This window comes from Ochotona princeps, chromosome 13, assembly GCF_030435755.1.
Source record: "Ochotona princeps isolate mOchPri1 chromosome 13, mOchPri1.hap1, whole genome shotgun sequence".
Taxonomy (NCBI): domain Eukaryota; kingdom Metazoa; phylum Chordata; class Mammalia; order Lagomorpha; family Ochotonidae; genus Ochotona; species Ochotona princeps.
This window is the reverse complement of record NC_080844.1, coordinates 8,353,497-8,373,095: the sequence shown is the minus strand read 5'-3', so window position 1 is coordinate 8,373,095 and position 19,599 is coordinate 8,353,497. Positions and strand designations below refer to the sequence as shown.

Sequence of the window (19,599 nt, the reverse complement as noted above, 5' to 3'; positions counted from 1 at the left end):
CTCTGCGTTCCTTTCATTCTCCTTTTTAGAGGCCTGACCAGGTAGAACAGAATAGTAAGGCAGTTACCTCTATTTTGTTAATGCTTGGTGAGATTACATTCAAGTCTTAGCAGTTGTCCTAAGTGCAGTACACACTGAGCTTATAGTTGGCTAAGCCCTAAAGGCTCGTCTCCATACACATTAATAGGAGGTTTTCTTTTTTTTAAAGATTTATTTATTCTCATTGGAAAGTCAGATTTACAGTGAGGAGATCTTCCATCCACTGATTTTACTCCACATGTGTCTGTAATAGCCAGAAACTGAGCCGATCTGAAGCTAAGATCCTCCTTCAGATCCCCCACTCGGGTGTAGGCTAAGGCTCTGGGCCATTTATCCTCCACTGCTTTCTCAGGCCACAAGCAGGGAGCCGGATGGGAAGTGGAGCAGCCGGGATTAGAACCAGTGCCCATATGGGAGGGATCCTGGTGCATTCAAGGCGAAGACTTTAGCCACTAGGCTACCACGTCAGGCCCAGGAATTTTAATCTGTAAAAATTTTTTTCCAATGAGCTTGTCCTCAGTAACACATATTACTTTCTGTGCCAAGTTGGCTGTGTGTTATATACGTACATGATGAGGGATGAAAAAAGAATTACTATACTCCTACTTTGCATTAAGCTCTGCTAGCACTCTGCAATGTATATTTTATGTAATATACACAGAGGGTCCAGGAGACAGTGTAAGGTGGCAGGTAACGTGGGGTTCAGACTCAGACCTTGTTGGTTTGAATTACAGCCTTGTCACTTATCGGTAGTATGACCTAAAATAATTTCTTAAAGTCTCCTTGTCTTTTTTCCTCATCTGTAAAATTAAAATAATCATTCCTTTCTTGTAAGGTGGTTGTTGTGATTCAGTTAGTTGCTATTAGCAAAACCTCTGTCACGGTACTGGCACATAGTTGGAGGTGAATTATTCTCAAAATAAGTTGGGGTTAGCAAATATCATATTGGTTTTTAAGATAAGGACAGTCACCCAGAGAGGTGAAGTGACTTATTTAGGCAGATTCAGGGTTTGCACTTCCACCAGTGTAGAGGGACTGTGAGTGTGGTAAATGCTTGGAGTGTCCTGGATTTACCCTGTAGGATGCCCAGTTTATAGGTCTAATGAGACAAGCCACTGGAGAGATGGTCCCGCCTGTCACTGTGATGGGGGAGGAGGAAGACTGGGGAGCCAGAAGGAAATGAAATGAATTTGTTTAGACAGGTAAGGTGTATTCCTAAGGCGATATGAGATGGGCAGATAGACACGGGGACACAGATCAAAGTTGAACGAAAGCTACTAGAAATTTGTTTGTGTTTGGAACCTGGAACAAGTATCCATAAAATCACAGTTGAAAAATTTCAGGAAGTCAAGTTTCCAAAAGAAATGCTATGAAGTCACATCTTCGACATTATTCTGTACTGATTGTGGACTTGATATTTTCTCTCAGCATGGTATCATGGGAAGCAATTTAACTTTATAGCAGAAGAGTAAGAAGTTGTGGGGATTTTAGAACTAAGCCATAAATAAGATGTCCATATAAAACATTTTGCTGTGAACTTTGTCTTAGTATTGTAAATGCCTTTGGAGAGTGAATTATACTGAAAAATTCTAGAATATAACTGAGGAAGCTTGAAGTCATACCAGTGGTGGTTGTATCAGGAATAAGTAAAAGCATTTTAATTCAGGAATGATTTAGGCTTATATCTCGATGCCTGCTAGCCTTTTTTTTTTTTTTCCTTGTTACCTGTTTAAACTGTTCTACTTTGAGGTCTTTAAGAGTTCACTGTGTAGGAGGCTGGTACAATGGCATAACAGGGCAGCCTGCTACCTGCAGCACGGTATCCCTTATGGGCACTAGTTTATGTCCCAGCTGCTCCACTTCTGATCCAACTCCGTGCTTTGGCCTGGGAAAGTAGCAGAGGATAGCCCAAGTCCTTGGGCCCCTGCCACCCATGTGGGGGACTTCCAGAAGAAGCTCCTGGCTTTGAATTGGCTCAGTTGAGGCCATTTGGGGAGTGGTCCAGGGATGGAAGATCACTTCCTCTCTCTAAAATCTGGCTTTCAAATAAAAGTAAATAAATCTTAACAACAACAAAAAAAGAGTCCTCTTGGCATGTGAACAATAGCCAAACCTTAATTGAGATGTTATGTTGAATGTCATCCATATTAAAAGCCAAATTATATCCTAATTATGTTAGATTTGCAATATTTTAGGAAAGTTGTTCTTTTTCTTTTTAAGCATGCAATTTTTAAATTTTATTTTTAGTTTTTAAAAATAATTTTACTTAAGATGAATTTGCACTTGGTTTTGCTTTAAGGAGGGAGCTTGTTGCTAATTTAAGAATGTGTGATTTTCTATGTGAATGTTCTTTTCTGTCTATAGAATAAATGGTTAGAAACATGCCAGACCTGTTTTATTACATCCTCTAGGATTTGAAAGAGTGTTAGTGAATGGCTTATATTTTAAATTGACCTTTTCTATGTTGTTCCTGTTACATTAGGGAATTTTCTTGAAAATCAAACAGCTTACATCTGAGCAGCCAAGAAGAGAGTTAATGTGTTTCTCTTGTTTTCTATATGATTCTCTGAGATGAAGAGGTTATAGTCCGCCACTAAGTTATTTCAGCTTTGTGCTTTGAAAGAGCTTTGTCTGGAGGTACGCCTGGCCCTGTGTTTTCCTATCAGTTTTTGCAGGCTTTGCAAAGTTGAGTTATGCTCATTAGCCTTTTAACTTTCTTGTCTTTCAGGAGGAAACAGTGGGCGTTGGAGGCATCGTCAAGTGATTGTGGCCTGCCACTAGAACACCTCCCTGAGAAGGTCACCGAAAGATCATTTGTTCAAGGTGACAGAGGACAGGCACCACTGAGGGTGAACAATGACTCAGCCCTGTATTTACATTCGATTACTGGGAGCCTACCTGTTCATCCTTTCTCGTGTTCAAGGTCAGTTGGTGCTCTCTGCAGTAGTTGATGTAGGCATTCATTCTCATGTCTGTTCTTTTTTGGGGGCTGAGGGTGGATTTGTTTTATTTACTGCAAAGACAAAGAGATCTCTTTGATCTAGTGGTTCACTTCCCAGATGGCTGCAGTGGTTGGGGCCTGACCAAACTAAAGCCAGGCGCTTAATCTAATATGGCTGCAGGGGCTCAAGCACTTGGGGCATCATTTGCGGCTTTCCCAGGGACATTAGCAGGGATGGGAAGCAGAGCAACCAGGACTTGAACTGTCACCCATAAGGATGCTAGCTGGCATTGCCGGCAGTGGCTTAACTCGCTGTGCCACAATGCCAGCTACAGTATCTGTTCTTTCAACTCATGTTGCCTTTTGAACAAAACAGTTAGGCCCAGCATTTCAAGAAAGTTATTACTGCTATTTATTTATTTTCAATGTTTGGAAAAAAAGGTTTATTTATTTTTATTGTAAAGTTAGATATATATATAGAGAGAGGAGGAGAGACAGAAAGAAATATCTTCTGTCCATTGATTCACTCCCCAAGTTACCGCAACAGCTGGAGCTGTGCCGATTCGAAGCCAGGAGCCAGGAGTCTCTTCTGAGTCTCCCAAACAGGTCCCAAGGTTTTGAGACATCCTCCACTGCTTTCCCAGGCCACAAGCAGGGAACTGGATGGGAAATGGAGCCTCCAGAATTAGAACCAGTGTTTATATGGGATCCCGGTGCTTGCAAGGCAAGGACTTTAGCCCCTAGGCTACCACTCCGGACCCCAGCATAGCTTTTTAAGAGGCAAATGACACATGTTAAACTTTTGAAGTTGGCTTCAGTAGAACTATTTCTAATGCTTTCATTAGAAATGTCTCCTCCTCGGGGCCCGGCAGCGTGGCCTAGCGGCTAAAGTCCTCACCTTGAACACCCCGGGATCCCATATGGGCGCCGGTTCTAATCCTGGCAGCTCCACTTCCCATCCAGCTCCCTGCTTGTGGCCTGGGAAAGCAGTTGAGGACTGCCCAATGCATTGGGACCCTGCACCTGCGTGGGAGACCTGGAGGAGGTTCCTGGTTCCCGGCATCGGATTGGCGCGCACCGGCCCGTTGCGGCACACTTGGGGAGTGAAACATCGGATGGAAGCTCTTCCTCTCTGTCTCTCCTCCTCTCTGTATATCCGCCTTTCCAATAATAATAAAATCTTTAAAAAAAAAAAAAAAGAAATGTCTCCGCCTCTCAGAGCCTATTTGCACATCCGTAGCGTAGACATTGTCTCAGTACAGCATCATGCGGTCTTGGAGCATTAAATGTGATGAAATGTAAGTGGCACTTGTCTGTGCTGAGTGCTAAAATTTTGCTGAAACTCGATTTCTGACCACTACTGTAATATCACCCTGTGTGTTCCTCGCTTGCGTCTCCCAGCAGGAAGTCATTGTAAGGACTCTTGGTCATAAGAGCTGCATTTGCACGAGAGGTTTTTCCTGTATGATTTAATTAGCATAATGTTTTGAACTGAAGAGACAGAACTGTGTTTGCCAAAGGATTTCAGATAGAACCTGGTGAGCATAGTCATATCCTCAATTTTTTTTTTTTTTTTTTACTTCCTAGGCTGCTCTTTCATTTGGTCCACAGTGATATGGATTAATATCCATCCACAGAAAGAAAGATGCTGAGCAGCATAAAGCTTTTGGCATTTTCATTAAAGCTATGGGCTGCTTGTGTTTTGCTTCAAATATGACAATATCATCATTGCCATAGTCAGAATGCAGACTTCTTGCAGAAGCCGCTCTTCTCTGTGAAACACCAGATTTCTTAACACACTTACTTTTACATCGATGACATGCCTACTTGATCAGCATCAACCCAAGGCAGTCATTGTTTTAAGACTGAAGAGTTAAAATTAGTAGTAACATTTCTATTTGCCTCTTACCTCCAGGTCATCTCTGTTTGAAGTAAAATAAGAAATAAAGTCTTTGTAGGTTGTCTCTAGGCAGTGTAATATAATCCTCATCCCCCACACCGTCTCAGATTGTTCAATGAAGATTATTTGAAAAAGTTCATGGAAAATGTGCATTACCAAAAAAACCCAAAACCAAAAACAAAACCTCTGTGGATTTAAGAATTCTTGCACCAGAATAAACTTCTTGTAATTTGTTTTCTATGTACTTTCTTTTTAAGATTTATTTTTACTGAAATATAGAGATATTAGAGAGGTGGAGATATTCCACCCATTGATTTACTCTCCAAATGGTCACCATAGGCAGAGGAGCTGATCCAAAGCCAGGAACCAGGAGCTTCTTCTGGGCCTCCCATGTGAGTGCAGGGTCCCAAGGCTTTGGGCTGTGCTCTGCCGCCTTCCCAGGCCACAAGCAGGGAGGCAGCTGGAATGTGAACTTATGCCCATGTGGGATGCCAGCACCTCAGGCAGAAGCTGAGCCTTCTTACTCTGCGACAGCATCAGCAGCCTCATGAACTTCTTGAAGTATCTTCATGTACTATACTTTTATTAAATGGAATGCATTTTTGATTAATTATCAGATATAAATAAACAAAAAGACGTAAGAATTTTACATTTCTATGATAAAAAGCAAATGTGCTTTTATTTGCCTTAAGTGGTGTAGCAGGTTAAAGCATGAGCTGTCACACCAGCATCCCATGTGGACATTGGTTCACTGCTCCACTTCTTACCCAGCTCTCACTAATGCACTTTGGAAAACTGGAGGATGCCCAGAGTCCCTGGGCCCCCGCCACTCCCATGGAGCCTCAGGAGCTGCTCGTTCCTGGGTTCAACCCGGGCCCGCTGAGCTGTTGCAGCCATTTGGGAAGTGAGCCACATTGATCCCTGGCTCTGGCTCTGGCTCTCATTCACACTCTTGCTGTGCCTTTCAAATAAGTAAATATTTCTTTAAAACAAAAACTAAGCAAAAAAAATTATTGTGATAGTTGCCACAAATGATAGCACAAAAAGTATCTGCTTATAAAGAAAATTATTAGTAAAGTTCTTACTTCCTAGGGATTACCGAGAATTTCAGAGTGGTGCAATGGAAAATAAGTTACTTCAGCTCTAACTTTAGCTTGAATTGTGTCTCAGGACACTTATCCTAGATATAAGCAGGGGTTTTGTGAGCATCAATATTCTGATGTGGGCTTAAATGCCTTATATTGAGATAAAGTCACTTAGGTTTCACTGGAAGAATGAGTCGTCTGATGCATTTTTAAGACTTATTTGGAAAGCAAAATTGCATAGAGAGATTTTCCATCTGGTAGCTCAGTCCGCAAAGGGCCACAACTGCCAGAGCTGGGCCAGAGCAAAGCCAGGAGCTAGGAGCTTCTTTTGGGTCTGTCACGTGGCGTCTGGGGCCAAAAACTTTCGAGCTGTCTCCAGCTGCTTTCTCAGGTTTACTAACAGAGAGCTGGATCAGAAGTGGAAGAGCTGGGACTCAGACTGGCCTCTATGGGATGTTGCTGGCACTGCAGGCAGCGGCTTTGCTTACAGTGCCATAGCACCAGGGAAGGCCCCCCTTTTCATGTACTGATTTATTTTGAGAATCAGAGTTACAGAGAGAAAGAGAGTTTCTGTTTGCTGGTTCACCTCCAGATAGCTGCAACAGCCAGGACCAGGCCAGGCCAGAGCCATGAGCCTCATCTGGATATCCTGTGTGTGTAGTAGGGTCCAAAGCACTGGGGCAATCTTCTGCAGCTTTTCCCGGGTCATTAGCAGGGAGCTGAATCAGAATTGGAGCAGCTGGGACTTAAACCATAAAACCTCACCCACTGTTCTATGGTAGCAGCTCTAGAGTCATCTGATACTAACTTCTTTGATTATTATTATTATTTTGAATTTTGAATTTTATGGTACAATTCTGTATAGTCTGGGATTCCCCTCCCACCAGTTCCCACCCACCCGACTAATTTTCCGCATATTGATCCTGACTTCTAATTGGTGTTTAGTCCTTTTCCTTCTAAACTCTGGTTTTGGTTGTAAGTAACTGGTTACTCAACTGGCAGTGACTTAAACTGGGGTTTAGTTTGAACATAGGATGTAGGTGTTAACCAGCGTTCATTTAGTCATGCAGCACTGTCAAGGTGGACATCTGCAATTCTCTTGGGTCTTCCTTTTTGGTTACAGGGTAACTACTCTTCATTTGAAGCAGGAAAAATGAGGAAGGGGATACCAGGCTCAACTGGAAAAGCACAGGTGTCCCGGAAACTCATTTGTCTCCCAGCAGATCTTATCCTAACGCTTATTGGCTACAATGAGCCTAATCCAGGGCTGTGGGCAAACAGCTTCTTGCCGTTTTCTTAAATTAATCTGTCTGTTGTCTAGGGCTGAATGCAGAGTTGGATTAGCTAGGGAGGGGGGACATCAGCTGGGCAGCTGAAAGAGTCCGAGGTGAAGTTTATCTCATCTGTCAGAATGTTCTCAGCTATGGGTAGCAAAAAAAGAAAAACAGTTTCAGAGAGCTTAGCAGGAGTCTGAAGGTATGGGAACTAGTTATTTGCGTTTCAGTTGTGCCGTCCTGCATGTGTCAGTTTAGCTCTGGGTTAGCTCCCCTCAGCAGCCAGCCATGGTGTGCCTGCTGAGGCGGCAGACGCCACAGCTTCTTGTTGATAACATTCAGTGAAACAAAGGGGAGTGGATATATCTCTTCACATCTCTTTTTAATTGATAAAGAAATCTTTCCCCAGACACTTCCCTCCTTCCTCCAATAGACTTCCTTCTAATCTTAGTGTCAAAATTTGATATACATTCTTGTGCAAACAAATCACCCCCAGGGGGAATGGATCTAAAGCTGTTAGAATAGCAGTTATCTCAGCTGAGAGCAGGGCTGCACTTTGCCTCAGTCTTGAGGAGGAAGGCAGGCATTTACAATGTGTAAGTGGGCTCAGTGTTGTGGCATGGCGTGCAGAGGCATCCCATGTGGACACTGGTTCATGTCCCCTTCTATCCAGTTCCCTGCTGATGGCCCAGGACCAGCCAGCAACCATCTGAGCAGTGAACTGCAGATGGAAGATCTCTCTGTCTCTCACTCTAACTCTGACTTTTAAATAACTATTTAACAATCACAAGACAGAGCACATGAGTGTGTGTACACACAGCTGCTGGGGTCTGTTAATGGGGTGCCATGTTGGTCTGCCTGGTGGTGCACACAGCCCTCTTGAGGGCATTTGATGCCCAGCCAGAAGGCTCTTGGTGAGTGTGTCTTCCCGGGCACTAAACCCAGAGTTGGTCCGCTCTGTGCTCTGAGCTGCTGATCCTCTTGGTGGCCAAGCAGTGGGTGTGTGGTTCCTGTTAAGAGGAAGGATGGTTAGAAACATGCTCTGCAGTCGTTGCTGCACATGTAGCATGGCCATGGAGAGAGGCTGGCCTTTGTGACAGCCCCGAGTAGTCACCTGTGAGGATTCCCGCTGTGCTGAGGTGGTGGTTTAGTGGAGGGGTTCTCAGCAGTCTGGGTGGCTTTAGTGGCGGCTGCTGTGGAGTCCAGCTATATCTTTGGTAATACAGGCCCTTGATATTTTGACATTCAGTTTCTGGTTTCTGGTTTCTGCTCAACATCCATGAGTTCAAACTGAGGGTCTTTTCTAGCTGTGGTGTGCTCAGTGAGGATTGCAGTCTCTAGTTGTCCATCCTTGCCAGCCTGCTCCCTGGCCTTGGTTAGATGTCCTGTGCTCTGAGGCCCTCCTCTGTACTGCATGTTAGAAAGTGACCCTGCTGGTTTTGATTTCCTAGCACTTACCTCTGACACCTGTGAAAACACCAACAGCAGTGTTTATTGGTTTTTGTTGTCTTTCCCCTCTTAAGATTTAGGGCTCTAATTGATAAGAAACTTTGTTCATTGTTCTGCTGCTTCAGAACTTAAAGCTTATTACCACTACATATTTACCTAATACATTTTCATGAATTAAAAATAGGTAAAGGAAAAAAAATATCATTGGGGTCAGTGTTGTAGGTTAGGCCTGCACCTGCAATGCTAGCATCCCATATGGGTATTGATTAGAGTCCTTGCTGCTCCACTTTCAACCCAGTTCCCTTCTAATGTACCTGGGAAAGCAGCACTGGATAACCCAAGAGCTTGGGTCCCTGTATCCATTTGGGAGACCCAGAAGAAGCTTTGGGGTTCAGCCTGGCCCAACCCTAGTCATTGCAACCATTTGGGGAGTGAATAAGCAGTTGTAAGATCTCTGTCTCTCCATTTTCTTTATCTCTGCTTTTCAAATAATAACTAAAAACCTTTAAAACTTTTGTTCCAGACATTTCTTTTACTGAACAGCCCATAGCAATAAGTGCTATGTCACCAGATTATGGCCTCTTGGTTTCCTTTTTCCACTGAGAGGCTTGGGACTCCTTGGATAAATTGCTGATTTTGTATCTGGCAAGGCAAGTGCAAGGTGACCTGGAACATCTTGGCTGCAGAGCAAGGGAGAGCTCAGAGGATGCAGGGACCTGTTTGACGTGGCAGAATTGGAACCATTTGAACATTGGCAAGGATAATAACTGCAGGGCATTAAAACAAGTCAAGTATGTATAAGTTCCCGAGTTCGTAGTGACTGAAAGTCATTCTTTTCCAATCTTATTGAAAAAGCTGACTGGTTATTATTGCAGGTATCTAGGTCAGTAATTTTAACAAATTGTGAATGGTGGGGGGGTGGAGATCAGGCATTAATTCCTCTTTTCTGTTACATGTGCTGCACCAGGTACTCAGGCAGTAGACGAGAGGGGACATCACTGTAGAGATATTCTAGGCCATAAGGAAGTAGAAATGATAGAAACAGGGTACTGTGTTTTGTACTACCGTCTGCTGCTTTCCCAGGTGCATTAGCAGGGAGCTGGGAAGGAAGTAGAGCAGCTGGGACACAAGCCAACACTCCAGTATGGGATGTCAGTGCTGCGGGCAGCAGCTTAACTCACTGTGCCACAGCACCAGCCCTTGTAACCTAGTTTGAGAGCTGAATCAGTTCTCAGCTGTCCTTGGTCCCCTGGGCTTATTGAGTGGAGGAGTGTTATGGGTAGCATAGTCACACAGCCAGCTGAACCTGGGGTGGACCCAGAAAAGATCAGCATCCGGGTCTCTTCATTTCCACCTAGTGCATTTATTCCTTTCCTGTACCCTCATCTTTACAGTTCATGCTCTTGAAAATATGTGAAGTCTGCTGTTTGCATAGAAAATTGGAAGGCTTCCAGCAGCTTTGCCCTAACATTGCACTATTTTGGGAAGGGTGGGGCTGATTAAGGACTGGACACCGTGCTTACTTGTGTGTCCTACAGAGACCCAGCACCTTTTCTTTGTTGAAGGCATTTCTCCTACGCGTTTCTGTTATACTCCCTCAGAAGTGAAATTCCTCACTGCATGTTCATGTAAGGAAGAGGAGTCAGACCTGCCGAGTGTTGGATCCCTGACATACTTGTCAAGCCACATGTTCTTTGCCCATTTCACTGTGCAAGTGCGTGGTTTTTCTGTTCCCAAGAGTTCATCTCATCAGTATGGCTAAGTTTAAAGTCATGTCCACGGTGCATCCTGAACTATTTATTTGATACTGATAATGAAAGACAGGGCCAGCGGGACAGCCTAGTGGCTAAATCCTTTTTGCATGCGCCAGGATCGCATATGGTTCATGTCTTGGCTGCTCCGCTTCTCTTCCAGCTCCCTGCTTGTGGCCTGGGAAAGCAGCAGAGCATGGTCCAAAGCCTTGGGACCCTGCACCCGGGTGGGAGACCTGGAGGAAGCTCTGGCTCCTCGCTTTGGATTTGCTCATCTCTGGCCATTGTGGCCACTTGAGGAGTGAGCCAGCAGATGGAAGATCTTTGTCTAAGTCTCTCCTCTTTGTAGATCTGCCTTTATGATAAAAATGAATAAATCTTTTTTTTTAAAAAAAAGGAAAAGGGAGAGAGAGAGGAGGAAGGAAGGAAGGAAATGAAAAAGGAAAAGAAAGGCACACATGTAGGTGTGTGACTCTTGAGGGCAACCACAAGAATGGCTTAGGCGATTTCAGCTGAGCGACAGGGCAAACGTAGTTCCTACAGCAGGCATTGCAGCTCTGTTCTGCTTTCTGCTGAAAGGTTTCAGTGCCACATCTGACCGTGCCTGTCACTTGAGGCCACTGGATTCTAATGCAAACACCCAGTTCTCTTTCCATAAACTCAGTACTGCCTGCCCTCCAGTAACCTTCAATTCCTGGCAGCGTGGTCTGGATCCCAACCAATGACCTTGAGATAAAAGGGCTCCAGATAGCACACTTGGTCCCATGCTCATGCTGTTCCCTTACTTAAGCAATTAAAGGCCCCAGCAAGATGCTTAGTAGCTTCTTTCCACGGAAGGGTACAAATAAAGGACATTTTAAAGCTAGTCAGAAGCTTTGAACCAAAGACTTCAGGAGAGGAATCCTGATTTGTGTGTGTGTTACTGTGGAGACAGTTTCAGCCTTTCCCGCAGGTTAAGACCAAGGTCAAGCCTGTGCCGTCCTGGCTTGCCTTCACTAGTGCAAACTAGTAACCCAGCTATCTCTAGGTGATCCACAATGTTTTTAAGATTTGCTTCAGTTATTGTGTTAAGAACGTAGAAACATTGCTTCATTAAAAACTGTAAACAGCTTTCCAGAAACTGTGCACTTACAGATTCCTTATTTTAACACAGGACAGAATCTAGACAGTATGCTCCATGGCACTGGGGTGAAATCGGAGTCCGACCAAAAGAAGTCAGAAAATGGAGCCACCTTGGCCCCAGAGGACACGCTGCCTTTTTTGAAGTGCTATTGCTCAGGACACTGCCCAGATGATGCGATCAATAACACATGCATGTAAGTGTTTGTGCAATTCCCCCTAGAAGTAGGTGATGAATAGAGTGGTGTCTGGTGCTATTGGAAAAATTGCTAAGGTTTTTCTCTCAGGTTATGTACAATATCTTTCCAGAGGACTGAAAAAACTTACTTAGCATATAAGAACATTGTTCCACGAAATGATTGATACTTCCTTGATAAATAAAAATGCTGTTGTGGAGCAGGCTTTGGGTACAGTGATTTTACTGCTGCTTTGGTGTATCTACATTCCATATTGGAGAGCCTAGGTTCAAATTCCTGTGCTCCTGTTCCAGCTGCCTGCTGGAAGTTTGCTCCTTATTTAAAAGGTGGTAAGACATCTCCCATCCCCCAGCTCACACCCCAGGTGTCTGAAGTGCCTGAGATAGGGCAAAGCCAAAGCTGGAGCTCGGAACTTACTCCAGCCCTCTCATACATGTGACAGCAACATGGCAGCTTGTCGTGCCTGCCGCCTCCCCTGGTGCACATTAGCAGGCAATTGAAGTCAGAATCAGGAGCAGAGCTGGGGTTTGAACCAACCAAGGCACCCCAGTCATGCATGTGGGCATCTCCTCTTATCTGCTAAGCCAGATGTCCCCCCCATGCTGCAATCTAAATATGTTTGTCCATTTCGGTTTCTCTTCTTATTTATGTTAATTACCCATTTACATAGTACTTGCCTGATATCATGGGTTATTTGTTAGTGACTTATTCTCCCTCCCTGTTCCCAAACAAAAGTGAATCATCAGTTTTAGCAGAATTTTAACCTCACATTTCCCTCTTAACAGAAAATGAGGAATTTTACAAAAAAATTTTTTTTGATGATGTTTGCATAGCATAGTTGATCAGGGTGGGAAGGATCGAGGGTTAGGGGAAAGTGGTTGAGACCACTACCTCCGAACAAACTTTTTGCTCCTCCTCTGTCTGGGAAGGGGGAAGACCAGTGAAGCCGCACCCAGCCTCCCAACCACCCCAGCATCCAGGGATAGGGAGCGGCCACCCAATATCCCAGGGTCCCTGATATGGAGCATATTCCGAGGGTTCTGCTTAAAGTGGTCTTGATAGTTCTGAAATGCTGTTGATCTCACCGATCCAAGAATGAGGAAATCCTTCCAAGGTCCACTGGCTGACACAGTCCACGCAGTCCAACCTGGAGTCTCCATTCACCCAGATATTTGCTGTCATTGCTTGGCTGGAGTAGTTGACCAATTTGTTCTGTCCTCCTGCTGGTACCACATGTCCTCAGCAGGTCCCAGTGGTCTGCCATATCCTCCATGTGCATCTGGGCATACCGTCCACTGTTCTGTCTTTTCTACTGAAGAGGGCTAGTTGTGACACAAGCACTCTAGGGTCAGCCTACAGGTCCTGCGATTCTCCACATGGTTGGAGTTCTGAGTCTAGTGGTTCAGTTGAGGGATCCCCAAAGAGACCTCATCTGAGGTACTCCCAGACCTGACTCTTACGTGTGCTTGCCGGTACAGGATCTGGCTCAATCTGTCCCCCACATCAGACTACGTATACACTGGTCATTTCAATTGCTGGGTCAGTTCTGTCTCCAACCCCATGTCTTATGCAAATCATTGGATGCTACAGCTCAGACCAACCCAGCCCACTACACACTCGGCCCTCAGGTACACCAGTGGAAACTGCAGTCTAGTTGGTCTACAATAATTTTTAAGTGACAACAGTCTGATACAATAAAATGTAGAAGTATCTTCCATACTCATTATATTCTAGATGGACATATTGTGGAAAAACCCCAGCATGCTATAAATATGCTTATATAAATTGAAATTTTAATAGCCACAAAAGTTCTGCCCGACAAAAATTAAAAAACAAAAAAGTTCTGCCTGTTTTCTGTCACATCAAGATTGAGTCTATGGATCTCATGTAATAATAATAAATAAAAGATTAAAAAAATAAAAGAGTTTTATCTGTTTTCATGTATAAATGTAAATCCTGAAAGTATGGATAGAAAGACTTTAGCATTATTTTAAGCATACTTTTGAAATATTATTTAACTTTTTTAAGTTTCACAAGTAAGCTTCCTGTGATCACATGGCTGTATTAGCAAGAAGTTTGCCGCTTGGCGGTGAACAGAAATCTTTTTCACCTGAACACGGGGTCCTCCTGAGCCCTTCACATCTTAGTTCAGGGATAGCCACTCCCGTGCCCAAAGCCTGCGTGGCTTTGCCAATAGGTCACATGTGAGTGCAGTCCTAATTTGGAAAATAAGATCCTTGAGGCCCTCAGTGCCCGTTCCCGAGCACTGTCTTCATGAGAGGTCAATAGTGGGTATTCCCTTGCAGAACTAATGGACATTGCTTTGCCATCATCGAAGAAGATGACCAGGGAGAAACCACATTGGCTTCGGGATGTATGAAATATGAAGGATCTGACTTTCAGTGCAAGGTGAGTTCTGGCTTGGGACCCATTTGGTGAAGGAGGGACCCCGGGAAAGGCACAGACACGCACCCGCTGTCCACACTGCTGTGTGTTCTGTGAGCAGATGGCTGCGGGAACCTCTGTTAACATCAAGTAGGTAAACGTCACTCCTGTCCAGCCGGAGGAGAGCAGCTCTGACTCCTGCCTCCCGGCAGAGCCTGCTGAGATGGATCAGGGGATGCAAGGGGGACAGAGGGCTGTCACTGCACGGCACGTTCCCAACGGCCCGGCTTACTCTCTGTTCCAGTGGGATGGATTATTGCTCGGAAACCCCACTCTCATTCCTGGTAATTTGGTTTTGTTTCCACCTCCTGTACTGTCTCCCCCTCAAGCTCACAAAGTGAGTTGATGTAACGTAGACTCTGTACTTCATAAATGCCAAGTGAATTTTTTCCCTGTAGAGATTTTTATTTCTTACATAAATCTGGAAATGAAAATTGACTTGTGTGGAGGATGGGAGTGGACAGCGCAGGAAAAGGAAAGGCTGTGTCACCCAGTTCTGTAATAGGCGGACCTGGTGTTGCCCGCTCCTGTTGGAGGTGAACCGAGGCTGGGGCCACTGGTCCCTGATGAGATCTCAGGCATGTGGGGGTTCCCAGCCTCTGGCTTGTTCTGGCATCTCCTCAGGGGTTCTTGTCAAGCTCACCAGACAGCTAATTGGACATTTGCTATTTGCATTGGCATGCTGGCATTTAGTGGACCTACCTCATTTCTTTCCAGTTCCTCTAAAGCAGATCTTTTTTTATCCTGTGTTTTTCAGCATAGCTAAGGCTCAGGGCAATTCACGGGCAGAGCTGGGGTTTGATTCCAGAGCCCTTGCTTTTTCCACAGCGGCGACCTGCCTTTAGTCTGCTGGCAGGCTCTGCTGTCTCCCCTCTTAAAGAGAAGCACCGTGACCTGTAGCTATCTGGTTTCCAGAGTCCTTCCATCATGTCTGTCTTTCAGCCGTCTCATGAGTAATCTGTTCTTCCTGGGACATCAGACAGCTCCCATGGAATGCAGAAATGCTGTCAGCTGTCTTCCTCCACGCGGGCTGCGCTTACCTGGTGGCTTCTGGTCTGCCATCTTCACCTACAAATCATCGATGACAGGGAAGACAGTGGGACAGGAGACCACTCGTGCAGTTCTGTCTGCATTCCCTGTTCTGCTGTTGGTCTTAGGCCCATTGCTCACTGGTCACCGCAGCGCTGCCTTTCCTGGGCTTCCTCGCCCTCAGGGCAGCTTTCCTGGATAGTGTCGGATGTTTAGCTCTCTTCCTCACCCTTAGTCGGTGAGGACACCTGCACTCGATTTGGAATTATTTCAGATTCTTCATATTATCCTTAATATATATCCGTTTTCTCTTTCTCATCACAGTGATTTTAAAGTAATCAAGTTTTTTTTTTTTAATTTCAGTTAAAATGTAAGATTCTTTGGGCCCGGCACAGTAGCCTAGTGGCTAAAGTCATTGCCTTGCATACACTGAGATCCTGTATGGGCGCTGGATTGTGTCCTGGCTACTCTACTTCCATTCAGCTCCCAGGTTTTGGTCTGGGAAAGCAACCAAGAATGGCCCAGAGCCTTGAGACCCTGCACCCGTGCGGGAGACTCAGAAGGTACTCCTGGCTCCTGTCTTCGGATTGGCCCAGCTCCAATTCTTTTCTTTGTTCTTTTTTTAATATTTATTTTATTTTTTGAGGAAGATCTTCTGTCCATTACTTTTCAAGCAGCCATAACAGCTGGAGCTGAGCTAATCTGAAGCCAGGATCCCAGAGCCTCTTCTGGGTCTCTCACACAGGTGCAGGGTCCCAAGGCTTTGGTCCATCCTCGACTACTTTCCCAGGCCATAAACGGAGCTGGATGGGAAGCGGGGCAGCCAGGATTAGAGCTGGTGTCCATATGGGATCCTGGCACTTGCAAGGTGAGGACTTTAGCCACTAAGCTTACCATGCCAGGCCCTCAGCTACAATTCTTGCAGTAATTTGGAGGGTGAACCAGCTGACGGAGGATTTTTCTATATCCTTCTCTCTGTATATAAGCCAATAAAAATAGATTGATTTCTTTTTTTTTAAGATTGATTTTATTTTTATTACAAAGTCAGATATACTGAGAGGAGGAGAGATAGAGAGGAAGTGGAGCCGCCGGGATTAGAACCAGCGGCCATATGGGATCAAGGGGACCTTAGCCACCAGGCCACGCTGCCGAGCCCAAAATAGATTAATTTTTAAAAATGTAAAACTTTTTATTTGGAAATTTCCAGATTCTCTTGAGCATCTTTCCCAGATGAGTTCTCCAGTCATAGGTCTATGTTCACCTCTTTAAAGTAACACCTGATTATTCTGACTCTTTCCTTTTCTAACCACCTGGTGTGAGGAAGGACAGCCTGGGAACTTCTGTTTATATTCTTGCTACTTTTATATTGAAAAACAGTATCTTTTTCTTAGAATTGTGATCCAGGATGGCAACTCTCCCAGGCACTGCTGAAATGTTAGCATTCAGCGTATTAGATGCTGTACTGTCATTCACATAGACACCGCGCCTGGTAGCTGCTCTCTGTGCCTGTGGCTTCTGGCTCTCTGTGGGGCCCGTCTCTGACCGGTGGGCTCCAGCTCCCAGCAGTACTGCTTCTGTGTGCTGCCTCATCCTGTGTGCCACAGGTGTGAGCACAGTGGTCCTTTGTGGCAGCTGCAGCTCCCTCTGCTTTTTGGACCCCCTCAACTTGTTCATGGGATCCTGAGTCTCAGCCCAGTCTCGGTACCACTGGGAGGTCATATTTAGGATGCTGGGTGATGATTGTGATGCATTTTAATATTCATGTTTTTAAGGAAAAGATCTCATTAATAGAGGTATAGCAAGACTTGCGCAGTGGCGAGGACACTCACCATCTACAGAATATGTGTTCTTAAGGAAAACCATTCAGGATAGGTGTTGCAGCTCTGCCAATGAAGCCACTGCTTGAGGAGCTTAGATCCGTGTCGGAGTGCCAGTTCACACCCTGCACCTCTGCCGCTGCGTCCTGGGGGCAATGCTTGGGTCCCTGCCGTGTGGGTCCCTGCCGTGTGGGCCCGACTCCTGGATTGGACCTGGTCCGGCTCTGGCTGTCGGGGGCATTTGCAGAGTGAGCCAGAGGATGAAATGCTCTCTGTCTCAATATCCCTCTGTCTGTCTTTCAAATAGACAAAAACAAACCGTTTTACAGTCTTCACAACACTGTTTTAGCAGTATACTATTTTTACATGTAAAATTGGCAAGTGTTTTTTGCTTATTGATTTAGTAATTACATTTTTACAAGTACTGAAAAATTCATTGTTAACTTTTTGCGCCATTTCTAATCTTGCCATTACTCTTGTTCCTCTAGGATTCACCCAAAGCCCAGCTGCGCAGGACAATAGAATGCTGTCGCACCCACCTGTGTAACCAGTATCTACAGCCAACACTGCCCCCTGCTGTTGTAGGTAGGTCAGCACAGGCCCTGAAATGAACACTCAGGTGATGCCCCTGGCCTGAGAGGACAGGATGGAAAGGTAACGTGTTTCCTTCCGTTGACAGGTCCATTTTTCGATGGCAGCGTTCGATGGCTGGTTGTGCTTGTGTCCATGGCTGTCTGCATAGTTGCTATGATCATCTTCTTCAGCTGCTTTTGTTACAAGTAAGAGCATTTTTCCTTTGATGCACAGTATGTTGTGAAGTGTTGGCCACCACAGTTGTTTTCAAAGCCAAGGGGCAGACATTGCTGGCTGCTGCGTGCAACTCAGAAGCTATCGCCTTGTAGATACCCTTTTATTCAAGTGGATTGTTTTCTTAAAGGGAAAAGAGGGCTTCTCTACGAATTAATTGGACACAAGTGTGTACTCCATGGATTCATGAATACTTAGAATTTTCTTTACAGGACAGTAAGCCTTCTCACTAATAAAAATAGGTCAATTTGTACAGCCTGTTCCAAGAAACCAACCATACCCTCATTCTTTATTAATTTCGGCTTCAGAACTAATTGCACTTGGCCCTGATTCCAGAAGACAGCTGCCCAGAAAAAAAATATAAGACAGTCCCTCCCACTAGAAATCTTAATAATAAGCTGTTGTCATGCTAGGATAATACAGGGATCAGTGGGACAGGTTCAGAAAACCAGAAGCAGACATAAGTGCATACAGAAATTTAAAATGATGGAGGTGACACTTCAGATCATACATGAAAAGGTGGATTATTTGGTAAGTGGATTTGGGACTAGGCAGCTATGTGAAAAAGATGAGGTTTAACCTGTTGCCTACACTGAAGGAAAATTTAGCCTGATTAGAACTGTATATTTTAAAAACGTAATCATTGAAGTACTAGAGGAAAAAACAATGAAATATTTGAAAAAATAATCCCAGGGTTTGAGTCTCACAAAAAGATTTATTTTACACGAGAGAAAGAGGAGTTGACACAAATCTCCCATCTCCTGGTTCACTCCCCAAATGGCCACAATGGCCAGAGCTGAGCCGATCCAAAGCCAGGAGCCAGGAGCTTCCTCCAGGTCTCCCATGCAGGTGCAGGATTCAAAAACCTTGGGCCATTCTCCACTTTCTACCCGGGCCACAGGCAGGGAGCTGGATCAAATGTAGCAGCCACGACATGAACCAGTGCTCATATGGGATGCACGTGCTATGGTGGAGAATTAGCCTGCTATGCCACAGACTCCTACATTTAGCTTTTAATTGAAAACTACAAGCATACTGAATATTCATAATATGCAAAACACAAATTAGCTTTTCTCACCTGTCATATGCTGACAAGGTTTCATGTTTGACAAAAGATTTTTGAAATTATGTTACTATCCCTGAAACAACAATTTAGAGTTTTTATAAACTTACTTATCTGGCTGATACAAAGACAACAGGAGATAAAATAAAGATTTCAAGCCCGTGAAGCAGGCAGATGACCAGTCAGTGATTTACTGCACCCAAACGTGTGAGTCCTAGCCTCTAAACGGAGAAAGCTAATAAGCTCTCTGTCCCTGCTGTCCACTGCCCAGACACTGGGGACTGGCAGCTGGGCTTAACTCTGGAAGTGAAGTGAGAGATAACAGGAAGGCAGTAAAGACCTCTAGTGAGAGTGTAGTGTTACTGAGCTACTCCAAAAAGACAGCAGGTAGCGACTCGCCATCTCTGTGCAGCTGTAAGCCCAGCGTGAGCTCAGGCTCTGCTGCTGCTTAGGTGGCAGCCAGGCTACCTGCAGAGGCTGGGCCTGCCTGGGAGAGCCGCTTGCCAGGGACTGGCTTCCGAAGCTGATAGGTTGTAGGCTGCCTGTTGGCAGGAGCTGCTAGTCCTTCTATGTGAGCCTCTGCAGGGCTGATGGCGGGTCCTCCCAGCCTGAGACATCTGAGGGATCCAAATGGAAACTGCAGTGCTGTCCAACATCCGAACTCGGGAAGTGGGCATTTGGTG

The 19,599-nt window shown here is 45.0% G+C and overlaps 1 protein-coding gene across 1 annotated transcript in view; it reads left to right on the top strand.

Moving 5' to 3' along the window:
* The window catches only part of BMPR1A (bone morphogenetic protein receptor type 1A), a 115,949-nt gene that overhangs the window by 81,701 nt on the left and 14,649 nt on the right, over window positions 1-19,599 (top strand). The window contains exons 3-7 of the mRNA XM_058671409.1: window positions 2,768-2,962; window positions 11,593-11,755; window positions 14,062-14,164; window positions 17,535-17,631; window positions 17,726-17,825. Of these exons, the coding sequence (XP_058527392.1) occupies window positions 2,896-2,962; window positions 11,593-11,755; window positions 14,062-14,164; window positions 17,535-17,631; window positions 17,726-17,825 (530 nt within the window). The 5' untranslated portion in view covers window positions 2,768-2,895. The remainder of the gene's footprint in view (window positions 1-2,767; window positions 2,963-11,592; window positions 11,756-14,061; window positions 14,165-17,534; window positions 17,632-17,725; window positions 17,826-19,599) is intronic.